The sequence below is a fragment of the Callionymus lyra genome, chromosome 14 (genome assembly GCF_982586985.1).
Source record: "Callionymus lyra chromosome 14, fCalLyr1.hap1.1, whole genome shotgun sequence".
Classification (NCBI taxonomy): domain Eukaryota; kingdom Metazoa; phylum Chordata; class Actinopteri; order Syngnathiformes; family Callionymidae; genus Callionymus; species Callionymus lyra.
In genome coordinates, this window is record NC_141831.1 from 24200617 (window position 1) to 24213455 (window position 12839).

The 12839-nt window shown below is 40.7% G+C and overlaps 3 protein-coding genes across 4 annotated transcripts; 1 reads left to right on the top strand and 2 right to left on the bottom strand.

Annotated features, from left to right (window-relative positions):
- Positions 1 to 104: 104 nt before the first annotated feature.
- Positions 105 to 3388, bottom strand: thap12a (THAP domain containing 12a). The gene is made up of 5 exons (XM_087807201.1): positions 3236 to 3388; positions 2827 to 2944; positions 2454 to 2552; positions 2319 to 2349; positions 105 to 2243 (listed from the first exon to the last, which is right to left on the bottom strand). The coding sequence occupies exons 1-5, from the start codon at positions 3319 to 3321 to the stop codon at positions 433 to 435; spliced, it is 2145 nt and encodes a 714-aa protein (XP_087663327.1). The 5' UTR covers positions 3322 to 3388; the 3' UTR covers positions 105 to 432.
- Positions 3389 to 4462: 1074 nt separating this feature from the next.
- LOC148066734 (uncharacterized) lies at positions 4463 to 7042 on the top strand. 2 transcript variants are annotated; one of them, XM_087807028.1, is made up of 7 exons: positions 4463 to 4520; positions 4761 to 4841; positions 4919 to 5694; positions 5759 to 6026; positions 6097 to 6157; positions 6226 to 6454; positions 6515 to 7042. In XM_087807028.1, exons 2-7 carry the CDS (start codon positions 4797 to 4799, stop codon positions 6777 to 6779), a joined length of 1644 nt encoding a protein of 547 aa, XP_087663154.1. In that variant the 5' UTR covers positions 4463 to 4520; positions 4761 to 4796; the 3' UTR covers positions 6780 to 7042. The 2 variants fall into 2 exon arrangements, with proteins under 2 accessions (XP_087663154.1, XP_087663155.1); XM_087807029.1 differs by having other exon boundaries at positions 6229 to 6454.
- Position 7043: 1 nt separating this feature from the next.
- Positions 7044 to 12595, bottom strand: stt3a (STT3 oligosaccharyltransferase complex catalytic subunit A). Its single transcript, XM_087807027.1, has 18 exons — positions 12515 to 12595; positions 11827 to 11947; positions 11695 to 11755; positions 11496 to 11617; positions 11240 to 11385; positions 10690 to 10780; positions 10518 to 10624; positions 10260 to 10424; positions 9320 to 9500; positions 9094 to 9249; positions 8930 to 9021; positions 8672 to 8827; positions 8351 to 8539; positions 8175 to 8291; positions 8002 to 8104; positions 7726 to 7914; positions 7543 to 7658; positions 7044 to 7384 (listed from the first exon to the last, which is right to left on the bottom strand). Exons 2-18 carry the CDS (start codon positions 11912 to 11914, stop codon positions 7346 to 7348), a joined length of 2118 nt encoding a protein of 705 aa, XP_087663153.1. The 5' UTR covers positions 11915 to 11947; positions 12515 to 12595; the 3' UTR covers positions 7044 to 7345.
- Between the last annotated feature and the right edge of the window lie 244 nt (positions 12596 to 12839).

A 12839-nucleotide genomic window follows, 5' to 3' on the forward strand; every position in this document is an offset into this window, starting at 1 on the left:
AATAAAGTGAATGAAACGGAAACAAACTCGAAATGTTTTAAAACAAGTACTAAACCATTTTTTTTTTTTACAATTTGTATTTATTTATATTTTACAAAGTTCCCAAACCCTTTCTAACTTGTACATGGAAAAACATTGATCTATACTTGAGAAGCGATTATTTCAGTCCCCTTTTTTCAAGAACAACAACAGTAAAAAGGTTTACAGAAAGAGTGTGAACTTGGTCAACAACCAGGGTGTTTATTTACATTATCAGGAAGGAATGGTACATTGTATTGGCTAAGTGAGCAGAATATCAAAAATAAAACTAGAGTGAATAAAAGGGTCTCATTCTAAAAGCAGCTGATCAAGCTGCACAAAATGTAAGTGTTACAGACAATGCAGGCTATTCTCAGCTTATATCGGATGTTTGGGTAAACGACAACAGATCCATTATGCTGTCTTGTCCAGAGGATAAGTCTTGATGTAGACTTCAACCATGGAATCCAGGTCAGAGCAGAGGTCACTGTTTAATGTGAGGAGGGGGAGACTTTTTGATCTGAAAGCATCTGGTGTGTTTTTCAAATACCTATCGAAGCGATTTGAGACTGGGTCACAACCGTCCTTCAGAGACAAAGTAGGCAAGGTGCCGACAAGTCTTAGGATTCCCAGCATGTTGGGAAAGAACTTCAAATCTGCTAGATGAAGGGTTTCACCGAGGCTGCTGGGGAAAGTCTCCCCTTTGCCTCTTTTGCTCCATTTCACCCACCAGCAGTGCAGCTCTGCAGACAAACTGCCAGAGTTAGGAAGGTCATTTTTAAACACCTGTAAGTACTCCTCTACATTTTCAGAAGTCTTCTGCTGCTCTACTACAGCAGGTACGAGCGTCAGACATCTCAGTGCATTCAGGTGATCGTCACTGAAGAGTTCACTCAACTCAGTGATCACATGTTTCACCACAGGGACAGATAAGTAATCCTTGTAGTAACTCTCAGGCCGGACACTCCCGGATTCCAGTTGATGCGTTTTTAGGAATGAACGTGGAACCTTGACTGGGATTTCGAGCGGAGCAGCCATGTTAACAGCCTCCTCTATCCAGAATTCATGATACACGTCTATGTTGTCAGACACTTCTTTCAGGGAGTGAACTACTGCCTTTAAGCTGTTTGCAGCGAAAAATATGTCTGTGGATTCACCCTGCAAGTTCTTCCCTAAAGCTCTGGTGAGTGTCATGACATTTTTTAACACAACCAGTGACACTACAAATTCAAAATCAGCCAGAGCTTTGGAAATCTCCAGAGCATTATGTGTGACCTGGTCACTCCACTTGAGGTCTTCGTTGTCATGAACACTGTCCATGAAGAGCAGCAGAGCTTCCAAGATTTCCATAGCCACCTCAAACGCATCATGGCGTCTGGTCCAAGCACTGCGAGAGATTTCCTTTAACTCGTTTGCCTTTTCTTCCTTGTCAGGGAAGAACACAGAGATGACATGCTCCAACTCAGCATGTAGCGAAGGGCAGTTATTGAAGAACATCTCAATCCTCTTAAAGGTGCCCATGACCAGCTGGACCCCTGACAGGGGAATGCTTGACGCCAGTAACATGCTGATGTTACAGGAGGACTTCATTGTTAGCATCGCTGATGGATATTTCTCTAAAATCTTGGCAGCAAATGATTTTATTTTAGGAAGGTGGGTACTAGGAAAGGAGTGAGCTTGACCTCGACACTGTTCCATCTTTAAGCCCCAATCATCCGTCAGATCCGTGAGCAACCTATCTGCCAAAATAGATTCTTCATCTTCAAACAACAAAAATCCCAGAAACCTCTCACACTGAACGTTTGACTGTGTCACGTAACGCACAAAGACAGGGAGGTACCACAGCCCTGAGATCTTGACCAGGTCATCCGTGATTAAAGAGAAGACACCATTTTCATTGACCTCCTCGACGAGCTTAATGCGGACACTTTTCTCACACACTTCAATCAACCTGTTGAGCTGAGCCGGAGAGCAATACTCGTCTTCTTTGTCACTTGCCATCTTCAGTGCTTCATCACCGCAAGTGACGCGATGTTCTAGCAAAGCATTGAAGGCGTTTAACCTCGGAGACTCCTGGTTATAAGCACTTTGTCCGGTCGGAGGAATGTTCTGCTCAGCCATCATAACAAGAACTTCAAATAGTGATTTCAGACATTCCTTGTGCTTCTCTTCTTCTGGCATGATTGTTTCTCCCTCTTCCCCGGTCCGGGCAGAAGAGCTTACTTCTGCAATGAGGCGACGCAAAGAAGAGCCATGTCATTGTGATGTCAATTACTTTCATTATTAATTGTTTTACTTACTTTTCTTGTTAGGAGTTCCATCAGCCGCAGTCTAGAAGTTAAAACAATCAAATAAATGCATTCATTTTGTTTTCAATTTGAAAGTATACAGGGTCAATAGAATGTTTCAGACAAATTATATTTGAATTCACATACTGGTTCTGTACTGCGTTTCCCACGTCCGGCTTGAGGTTGACCTTGCGCTTCAAAGATTGTTGGTATTGCTTCATCAGTTAAAGTTTTATTTTCAGCATCCTAAAAAAAGCATTGCAACTATATGAACAAACAAAATATCATAATCCATTTACTCAGAAAAGGTATAGTACAAAGTTTGGTCCCCTGAAGGATGAACTGGTTTATTACAAGAAAAAAATGTGCATTTGTTAATATTATTTGATCCATACTTTCATGCATTAGGTGAATAATGTTAATATAGCCAAAATGTAGCAAATATGAAAGTGTGTGTTATATTATTTAACAGTGAATGGGTAGACACGGATAGATTAAAAAAAATAAAACGAAATCTCACGTCATCGGCAGAAGATGCTTCAAAATGTTTGCCACAGACTCTGTAGTACCGGTACAGCTGCTGTGGCGACTTGTCTTCCAGGTCTTGACGTTGACATTTTTCAACCCATTTTTTACACCTTAAAGAAAAGGGAAAAACAGTCATTCTTCAGGATGTTTAATTTGCTCTTCTTGTTATTGTAAAAGCAGGAAAACACGTCAAAATAAATAAAATTGTAAACAATAACACGAATATGTTGTTGCCTTGTATACGGAGTGTGCTGCGGCTGTCAGATTGGTCAGATATGCACCATTTTCGGGATATTGTAAAAAATGTACTAGCATTTACAGCAATAATTCCAATATATTAATCTGCTTCAGATACTGAAACTCAGATGCTTCCTATTAGCCACTGTGTTAGCCACACTTACCTCTCTTCGTCCAGTGGAAATCTGTAGAGTGGAAGAGAGTCTGACTTCGAAGCAGTGCAGTTTAAAACTGCGCAACGACTCTGCATGTTTAGATTTGATCAAACTACTAAATAAACCTAATGTTTATTTCACGATACATGCGTGTTTTCTTACTTAAACTGTAAGATGGCGATATTCAAATAAACTTCCGGTGTTACCTTTCAAAATAAACACGCTCGAATGCGTATCTTTATTAATCGAAACCCATCAGAAATATATAATTTTCAAATACTTATACTTCACAGATTGTTAAGCAAGTGACAATATGAATTACATTCCATTTCCGTACCCCTTTATCAAATGGGGTTTCTGTTTCATTAACTTAATAATAATGAGGAAAGTTAAATATTAACAGTCACTCCACTTTAAAGGTCTTTAATTTACATTGTTTGTTGTTTTTCATTTTTCTTCTTTTTTTTTTTTTTTTTACAAATAACCGCTAGCTTGACTAATGACGTATGTCGATTGGGCGGGAGCTTTAACATTTCCCATCATTCATTGCACGACTTTCAAACTCAAACATGTCACAACATAAAATGTATTTTTAAATTTCAAATATAATTTAACGTTTTTGTTCCGTGTGATGTTTTTTCGTATTTCTTAGCAAAAGTAAATTAAAATACAAAATAAATGTTTTTCTTGTATTTGTAAAAAATAAATAATTTCCTTGTATTTGTCACAAATAAGTATGATCAAAGAAAAATGATAATGGCAACAGAAATAGGAAGAGGTGACACTTTCTAAAATAGTAAGAGAAACCACACGACATACGAAATAAATAAATTATTGTTTTAATAAGGCAATGATCAGCTCAACCTGAATTTGGTACTGCAATGACATCATCATTTTGTCAACACATTAGAAATGAATAAAATCATGAGATAGACTTGTAACTGGGCTCAGTATTGTTCAAATAAACGAGTCAGACTTCTGTCTGTTCCCTTCTCCCCCCATGATTCTCTCTTGGGTTGATCCAGAACTGGTCTTGCTGGAATCTTATTTTGGTTTTTGAACGACAACACATGCGACGGTAAGTTTGGAATAAGGGAGAGCAGTGTTTCTTATCACGTGACTTCACTTCTTGAGAAGGAATTGGTCAACACAACTCTCGCGATATTTGAAGGACCAATGGTAGCGCAGCCGCGGTTAGTCAAATCCATAGGGCGGGTTAGAAGAATTCCAGTCTGCGCTACTTTCACGGGAGTTGTCCCGACATATTCACAGAGGATTCCTAACAGCCTGAAAGGTACGTACGCGTTAAAAATTTAATCGAGTATTGTTTTGTTTTTTCTAAGTTGACATATATATAACTTAAAAATGGACAGCTATTTATATCTTAAATATATATAAAACAAATTGTATAATATGGTTCTCAAGTAGCCACTTTCTACCCTCGTGTAGTAAAACAAATATAACTTACCTGAATGTTTTACATTTTCGTCTGACTCATGGTAATGAAATGTTTGTTTATTTTCCTTTTATTAAGAATTCTGTTCATCACTTAATCTATCCTGACTGCACGATGAGCACCAACCAGGTTTCTAGAAGAAACTTCAGCACAAAGGCAGTAAGATTCTCGTCACATCACATCAAAGTTAATGTTCCTCTTTGATGTTAATCCTAAAGGGTTGGAATTGTTTCTAGGTGAACAAGGAGAACACAGAACCACAACATGGACCCAAGTCCTTCATCAGAAGTGACTCGCATAAAGCAAAAGCTGTGTCTGCACCGTTCCAGCAAAAACGTACTCAAGCAGCACAGACGCTGACAAACCATGCTCTTGCTCAAGCCGTTCCAACAAAAGCGGCAGCGAAACCACCCTCAGAGGTGATCCGAAGGAGAGCCGCAGCCAGACAGGTGGATAGAATCAAGCCACAGCCAGGACAGAACCAGGTTCCCACAGGAAAACAAAGAAAGGATGTGACAGAAGCTTCTAAACTCCCTGCACAGCCATCAGCTGTCGTGGCACCATCCAAATCTACCCTGGGCTTGTACAAGGGCAAGATCATCCAATCAAAGATCAGATCAATTTGGAAGCAAAGCAACGACGAGCAAAAACAATTAGTAAATGAGCGTAGAGAAAACATGACAAAAAGTAGGTCCAAGTCTGTTACCGAAACACACGCTCGCGACATACAAAAATCTGCCCTGCCGCCACGGTCAAAGTCCGTGGTGGATAGGAATAGACCAGTAATGAAGCCCAGCGTCACTACCTGCCCTCCTGTGGCGGCCCACTCCAGACGTCCTCCAAGAGTGGCTGCGACGAAGCTCCGCAAGAACACTTCTGAACCCCGTGGAGGAAAAGATTTCACTCAGAGTTTAAAGCCAAAGGTTTCAGTGACGGATAAGAAGGTCAACAAGCCTCCAGTTAGAAGCACGCTGAGCCAGTACAGAACCACAGAGTCCAAGGAAGAGAGAAGGTAACCTTCTTACTCGTTATCATCTCAGCAAACGTGTGAAATTAAAAAACCTTTGTCTTTGCAGGGCCCGATTGGATGAGTGGCTCGCGTCAAAGGGTCGGACTCTGAAGAGACCCGCAATGACGACGACGGCGGCGAGCACCACAACCGCAGCTAAACCACGGCCCGCTGAACAAGAACCGATAGTGCAAACCAAAAGAATTGAAGTTGCAGACAAGAAGGCGGAGTCCGTGGTGCATGAACCAACCCATGTGATCATGAACATCAAGCTGGACCTTCTCATGAGCCCCGACACGGATGCAGTGGACGATTTTAATGACGGAGTGGATAATGTGAGGAGACATATCCTTCCTGCAAGACTAGCTTCATGTTCTAAATTGGCTGTTATTGTTGCTTTGACAGATCGTTGTGAACCTGTGTGAAGCCTTGGATGCCCTGGAGACGCCATCCAGATGTCAAGATGGTAACGTGTTATAACTGTCACCATCCGTCTGTGAGAATATTAAAATGGATTGAGATATTTTAAACTAGAAGCTCCAGAAACGGATGAGTGCCAGGAGGCTACAGAAACTTTGAAGGAAGATGAGATGGTGAACGATATGAGTGATGTGGAACAAGTGAAAGAAGAAGGAAGTGATGAAGGTGAAGCAAGTGATTGTGAAGAAGAAGAAGCTGATGATGATGCCATGAAGTCCCCACAAATGCATGAAGAAGCTTCTGTGGTCCGGTACAGTGTAAAGACGACACCATATTTGCAGAGGTAAAAAGTTTTTTTTAAAGTCTTTGAATTTAATATTAAATTTTTACGTGTACATTTCAGTGTGAAGAAGACTATTGCAGAAGAGGCTTCCATGAGTGGATCCAGGCGAAAGAGCAACATCAGTGATCTCAAGTTCTTGACACCGGTGCGACGCTCCAGCCGCATCCAGAGAAATTCTTCCCGGCTGCCCTCGATGCTTGCGGATCACGATCCATGCGTGTCATCGCTGGCCGAACTAGTTAATTTGGATGATGAATGCAACGCTTATGTGTACAGAAGAAATCCCGCTATTCTTGGCGAATTGCCAGACGAGTCATCCTTGTAAGCTAGCTGTAATCCAAAATCTTCTACCTATGATGGACACTTTAATCTTTTAAGATTTCTAATATTACTTGCACACTGTATGTCATTTTAAAATATCTTTATGAAATGTGACTTCATCTGAAGTTTTTAATGAGAATTTTGACTTTCACCGTTTTCTTTTAATGAAGGACAGAATTTCACTATATATATCATCTTCACTGCATTGTTTTAAAAGAAAATTCTACTTAAATGTTTTGTCGAATAATAAACAAAGACAACAACAAACTGGGTGTTAAACTGACTTTAATTGCACACGTTGTACAAATTGTTCGCGTTCATTCAGGAGCACGACTTTTTTATGGCCATTTTATGAAAAAAGAAAACATAACTGGACGATTCCAGAACCCACACCATCCCAACTCACAATTTAATTGACAATAAGAAAGAATCAACACAAAAAACCCTAAATCTCTGATGCAGTTTTCTCCCCTGGGACAAAAAGTATAAAAGTACTTTTCTCCATCGATGTGGGCCACAGGAGAAGGTGTTCAGTGCTGTGCGCTAAGAGGGTTGTTCCTGCAGAAGTTCTTATGTTCTTGAAAGTCCACGATTGTCCAAATCCTTCACCTGATGAGACAATTAAAAACATTTTCAGCTTGGCACTATAGATCTACTTCTATTTTTAGAGCAGTTGTAAAATATCCAAATGCATATTGTAGGTTTACTGTTTCGCATTTTCCCAAAAGATTCTATGATGAAACTATCAATAAGTTAAATGAGTTAACCTTGTATATCCTGACGAGCCAGTGCTCTGTGGTGTAAGCCTCCTCCAACACATCCAGTTCAAAATCTTTGTTCCCAATCTCAGCATTCCTCACTCGGTCATAGCCTGGTGGACGCTCTGCAAACAAATCCTGATCAGTTCACTTGTTCATGATTAGGTGTGACCATTTTCTGTGAGTACTCACTGGCCTCGGTGTAGACCTGGCCAAAGCGGTAGTAGCACATCTTGTACATGAGGCAGTTGAGCAGGACAGGGGAGCCCTCTCGGTCAACTCGGAACTCTCCAGTGGGAGTGTAGTAGTCGTGCTCCTTTATGTGCTTTCCCGTGTCTGTACTTCCTCCGATCCGCACCATCCACAGGAACTTATTGATGTCTAGAAATTCATTTAATGAATTAAATGTACAGTAAAGCCACTTTAAATATTTGATTCTGGTGTGAACAGGGGTGAGCGGCAACATACCATCTGAGGAATAACCGGTCAGTCCTCCAAAGATGACCAGGACATAACTGACGTCCAGTTCTCTCATGATCTCATACGCTCGCTCTTCAGTAGAAGCCATAGCCTTTGGAAAAAACACAGACGTTAGACCACAGGTCTCCCAGATATATGAAGCTCCAAAATCATCCACTCACCTGTCCAACTCTAGAGATGTGCGTATTGTTCCACGTGTTGTTGTCCACCAGGATGGTTCGATTAGCCATAGCAGTGATCTGGTAGCCGTAATCCCACCATGACATGACTTTGGAATCCTGGAAAACCATCATGTGAGCGGTTTTCCACAGCAGAGCTTCTACTGTGAGTGACTGACCTCAGGGGTGTTGTGTCGCAGCCAGTAATATGCCTCCCTGAAGTCGTCAAAGATGATGCGGCTGCCGTCTCCTCCTCTGGCTGACAGGACGATGGATGGAGACGAGTATGCTTCACTGGTGACCCAGGTGGAGTGGAAGGTGTAGGTGATGAGGAAGAAGGCCATGACCAGGATCATCCCACTGGCAACCTGGGAGAGAAGTTACACAATGTGGAAATAAATTCAGTTTTCAATTGATCTTTTTCAAATCTATCTAATCTAATCTAATCTGTGACTAAATTGCTAACCTGGCAAGTCAACATCACACCTTAAGTTTCTCACCTCATTTTTGATGGGATAAGTGGCGTCCTGCTGCTTCTTGCTCTTCTTGTCTGGACGGCTTACATCCAAGTTTTTCATGTACGTGGTCAACACCTGTGACACGCCAATGCCCGACAGAATGCACATCACAGGTGCGAGAACCAGCATAAGACGAACCTGAAAGGGAGAAGTTTCTTAGTCATCGTTCATGTTGTGGTTATTGTCCTCGTCAATAATGTATTTGTTAATGTGGTCAACGCTCGTGTTGTGTGTTCTTACCATGACAGCTGAGAAGTACATGCTAGTGACACCGTACATGATGATGAAGATCCTGGCATCCGAGAGGTTGTTGAAACAGTAGTAAAGTCCGACTGAAAATAAAAAGTCGTTGGAGTTTAGAAACCTTAATATTTTTAACTGCTCGTAACTTTCGATGGCTTTACCTGGGAACATGAAGACCAGCAGCTGAAGGTCAAAATAATAGGACGACCAGGTTGTGGGCTGATGCTCAGAGACTGAGGCAATAATAGGAATGTTGTTCTTGGCATAGGATGGGTCGAGCAGAGAGTAGAAACGTCCGGTCCACGGAGAGATTTTACCTTGAAAGAATAAAGTTGATTAAGGAAGGAAATTTGATGACATCAAATTTCCCTTTTTTTTCATTCTTACCTGTGAGCATCAGAACAGTACCGACAGAGAGCAGGACAAACCCAACCAGGGAGATGACACTTTTGAAGAGCACCTCGAACTGCTGGGCATTGAGTTTGCTGCGCAAATAGTCTACGAAGGCATGAATCTGGCACAAACCGAAAACTCCAAACGCAGCCATGTGTTCAGATGACTGCACTGGCTGAATGAGGAAACAAAGACAGTAATCAATTTAAACATGGTGGAAATCAATATGTCTGTTTCTGCATTTATAATTTGTCTTTAAGTGTTCTCCCTTCTCCTTCCCAGCCGGTCACAGCAGATGATCGTCAACACATAGTCTGGTTCTGCTAGAGGTTTCTGCAAAAAAGGGGTTTTTTTTCTCTCCACTGTCGCTTATTGTGATTGGCTGGGACACATTTATCTCTTCTCCTATATTGTGTTATTTAAACTGTCAAAGTTTCTTGAGATAACTTATTATTTGACACTTAAATGATTTGAATGTACTCATTCTTGATGAAAAAATAATCTTAATATGAAAATATTCAGTTGCTTTTATAACCCAATAAGCTGGATACCTTCATATTTAAAGTGACACAAATTTAATACGTTTATTGATAAGTAATTAAGTTAATGGAATGGTATTTAAAGAAAACGATAATATTCCCAAACAAATTGACGATTCTCCAAATCTTTAGTATGTGAAGAAATTAGCAGAAATGTGACACATAATGACGACATCCCTATTTTAACAGATAGAAAAATATGAATTATCAAAACCTTCTTCGCACAAGTTTTCAGCTATTTTAGCTACTTTGTTCCCCAAAATATTTTGAAAAAGGGAGGTGTCCCACAAAAACGTTTTTAAAAATGAAACACAATGATAGGACAGATCTTGTAAATTGTATTTTTCTCAGCTGCAAATGAAAACTGAACTAGACCAATTAAAACATCAACGTACCTGGAAGCCAACAAAAGAGATCTGCATGGAGAGGATGGTGCCGAGGCAGTAGACGGTGCAGTAAGCCACGTAAATGCGGTGAGAGAATCGCCCTGTGAGCATCAGCACCAAGACATGGAGTGGAATGAGATTGATCAGGAACACGTAGCCACCCCACGAGGAAACCTGTACATACACAAACCATATGGAGTGTCACCTGAACATGCCGTTAAAAAAAACAACAAAAAAAACAATACAAGAGTCAATATCATGACTTACCATGTAGAAGTATGCCAGTGCACACACGGACGACCAGTAGACGGAGCCGGTTTTGACTGCCTTGATCCACATGTAATACGTCAACAGCATACAAAAGATGGCAATACCTTTAAACATAAGCATAAATTAAAACATTGAGCTCTTTAATTCACATCATCCGTTTGATGTTTACCTTCGTTATCGTAGGAGCCAGCGACAGAACGTGAGATGTAACCAGGCACGACAGCAATCATGGCAGCTGCCAGCAGGCCAGCGCCAGCATCCTGAACAGAGAAACAATGAAGCGACATTTCTACTCTGAGGCCTCATTAGTTTACTTTTTAAAACTGTGTATGCAACATGGTGTGCAAAGATGTATCCGCAGTTCTATAACTAACTTGTGTAAAAAAGTTACAATGATACGATATGTTGACTTTTTGAGACATTTGAATTAATAATGCTTTAATTTCATTATACAACTAATAAGTGTACACCTTGCGAATAAGACAGAATTCATTTATTGACAGAAACTACCACAACAAAGTACACATGACTAAACACATGGACCAACAATGGCTGTTTACTTTCAAGTAGTAAAAAAAAAAAGCTAAAATATGATATACCAAAGTATGCACGGATTCATTATGCATCAATATACATTTTCTCCTTAGGAACACTAGTTCAAACAAAGCATCATCCTTCGACAGATAATGTGTGTGCATGTTTTTTTACATTCTTCATACCTTCAGCTCCTTGGTGAAGTGGTACGTCACAATTGCAGTGAAGGATGAAAACAGCGGTGCCAGGAAGACACAGACATTACGGATGTCAATGGTGATGTGGAAAAAATGTAGGACATGATACAGAACAGCAGAGGTGATCATCAGTCCTGCAGAAAGATATAGAATGAATGGTTAGGTTTTAGGCAGCAGGTACGTAGAAGAGCAACAGCCGTTAAGTCCATACATTTGTATTATTTGGTCAGTTGTTTCCACATACCTGGATAGATGGTGCCACCGATGATTCTCCCAAGAGGATACCATGCCCTGTCATCAAACCAGTTGTGAAACTTGTAAAAGCCCTCCTCTGTAAGGAAGCGAGTGGTACGGTAGTTGAAGTACCTGAGAGTAACAAAAAGGAGACATTTATATCAAATATGTACAACCTATGAACAATTTCCACATCTGATGACACTTACGGATCGAACTCATGGATGACACTTTCAAACCTCAGGACCGAGAACAGTCTGGTGGAGAATGCTAAAGGTGGAAAGAAGTATTGGTGAGAATTAAAGCCAATACCGTGTGTAGTGTTTTACTTGTGTACTCACAAAGTATCGCTGCCATAGACAGGATGAGCAGCTTCAACAGTGTGTCCTGTTTCTCATAGGACAACCGCAGAAAGCCTAGCTTTGTCATTTTGGCAAGGTTAGGCACAACTCACCGTACTACCTATGAAAAAAAAGTACAGTAACATAAATATGAGTCACATATCAGTGGAAAACTGGACGTTTACTGGTAAAGCAAGACCAACCAGATAAGGCCACGCAAGAGGAGGTGGCGTTGGAAATTAGGAAGCATTTGAAGCCATGCAGAAACTTTAAATATGATTTAATCGGTGCAAACATTAATATACAGGACAATGTAAACTAACCCTCCTGATAATGCAAACTTTGATTTAAAGCATTAGCTAGCCAACCTTCCTAGGAACACCACCATGCAACGAAAACCATTGAATGAAGAATCTAAAGTGATTTATTTAAACTGTAAACGGGCGAACCGCATTTTAATGTAAAATTGAAGACATCAGAAATATTATAGCCATGCTTATTCATTCAGTTTAGAGTCTGTCTAGCTAGGAGGGCTAACTAGCTAAATTAGCAACTGTAGAAAAAAGCATCCACGGGTCCCGAACTTTACATGCAATAATTCATACAAACAGCAAATACAACAATTCGTATAAAGGTGAATTTCTTCATGCAATGTGGTTGTTTTACATACATATTAAACAAGACTCACCCGCTCTGTTCCTGTAACTCATACACTTTTTACACACACAACCTTCAACGCCTCTTAGTTCCACCTCTTCCACCAGAAGCACGCCGCTTATTGGTCTGTTTGCAATCGTTGGCAACGTCATCGTCTTCTGATTGGTTACTTAGCTGTCCATCATATTTGGCTCCGTATCCTGCTGTAGGAGTGCAGTGACGTGTCCCTATTGTGGAGAAACGGTATGTCGCCCCCTGTCGGCTCAAATGCTCAAACGTGTTTAACAATACGTGGCCAAGTTGAACGTTGGAAACATCCATGTCAACAGTTGCCTCGATCCGGGATTGGGGTCATC

Bases quoted from the DNA above. Each gene is read 5' to 3' on its own strand.
- thap12a (XM_087807201.1), bottom strand. From the start codon at position 3,321: ATGCAGAGTCGTTGCGCAGTTTTAAACTGCACTGCTTCGAAGTCAGAC. The intron at 2,945-3,235 runs GTAAGTGTGGCT...CTTTTCTTTAAG, and splicing joins TTTCCACTGGACGAAGAGAG to GTGTAAAAAATGGGTTGAAA. The intron at 2,350-2,453 runs GTATGTGAATTC...TTTAACTTCTAG, and splicing joins GGAAACGCAGTACAGAACCA to ACTGCGGCTGATGGAACTCC.
- LOC148066734 (XM_087807028.1), top strand. From the start codon at position 4,797: ATGAGCACCAACCAGGTTTCTAGAAGAAACTTCAGCACAAAGGCA. The intron at 4,842-4,918 runs GTAAGATTCTCG...AATTGTTTCTAG, and splicing joins GAAACTTCAGCACAAAGGCA to GTGAACAAGGAGAACACAGA. The intron at 5,695-5,758 runs GTAACCTTCTTA...TTGTCTTTGCAG, and splicing joins GAGTCCAAGGAAGAGAGAAG to GGCCCGATTGGATGAGTGGC.
- stt3a (XM_087807027.1), bottom strand. From the start codon at position 11,914: ATGACAAAGCTAGGCTTTCTGCGGTTGTCCTATGAGAAACAGGACACA. The intron at 11,756-11,826 runs GTGAGTACACAA...TTCCACCTTTAG, and splicing joins GTCTATGGCAGCGATACTTT to CATTCTCCACCAGACTGTTC. The intron at 9,250-9,319 runs GTAAGAATGAAA...TATTCTTTCAAG, and splicing joins TACTGTTCTGATGCTCACAG to GTAAAATCTCTCCGTGGACC.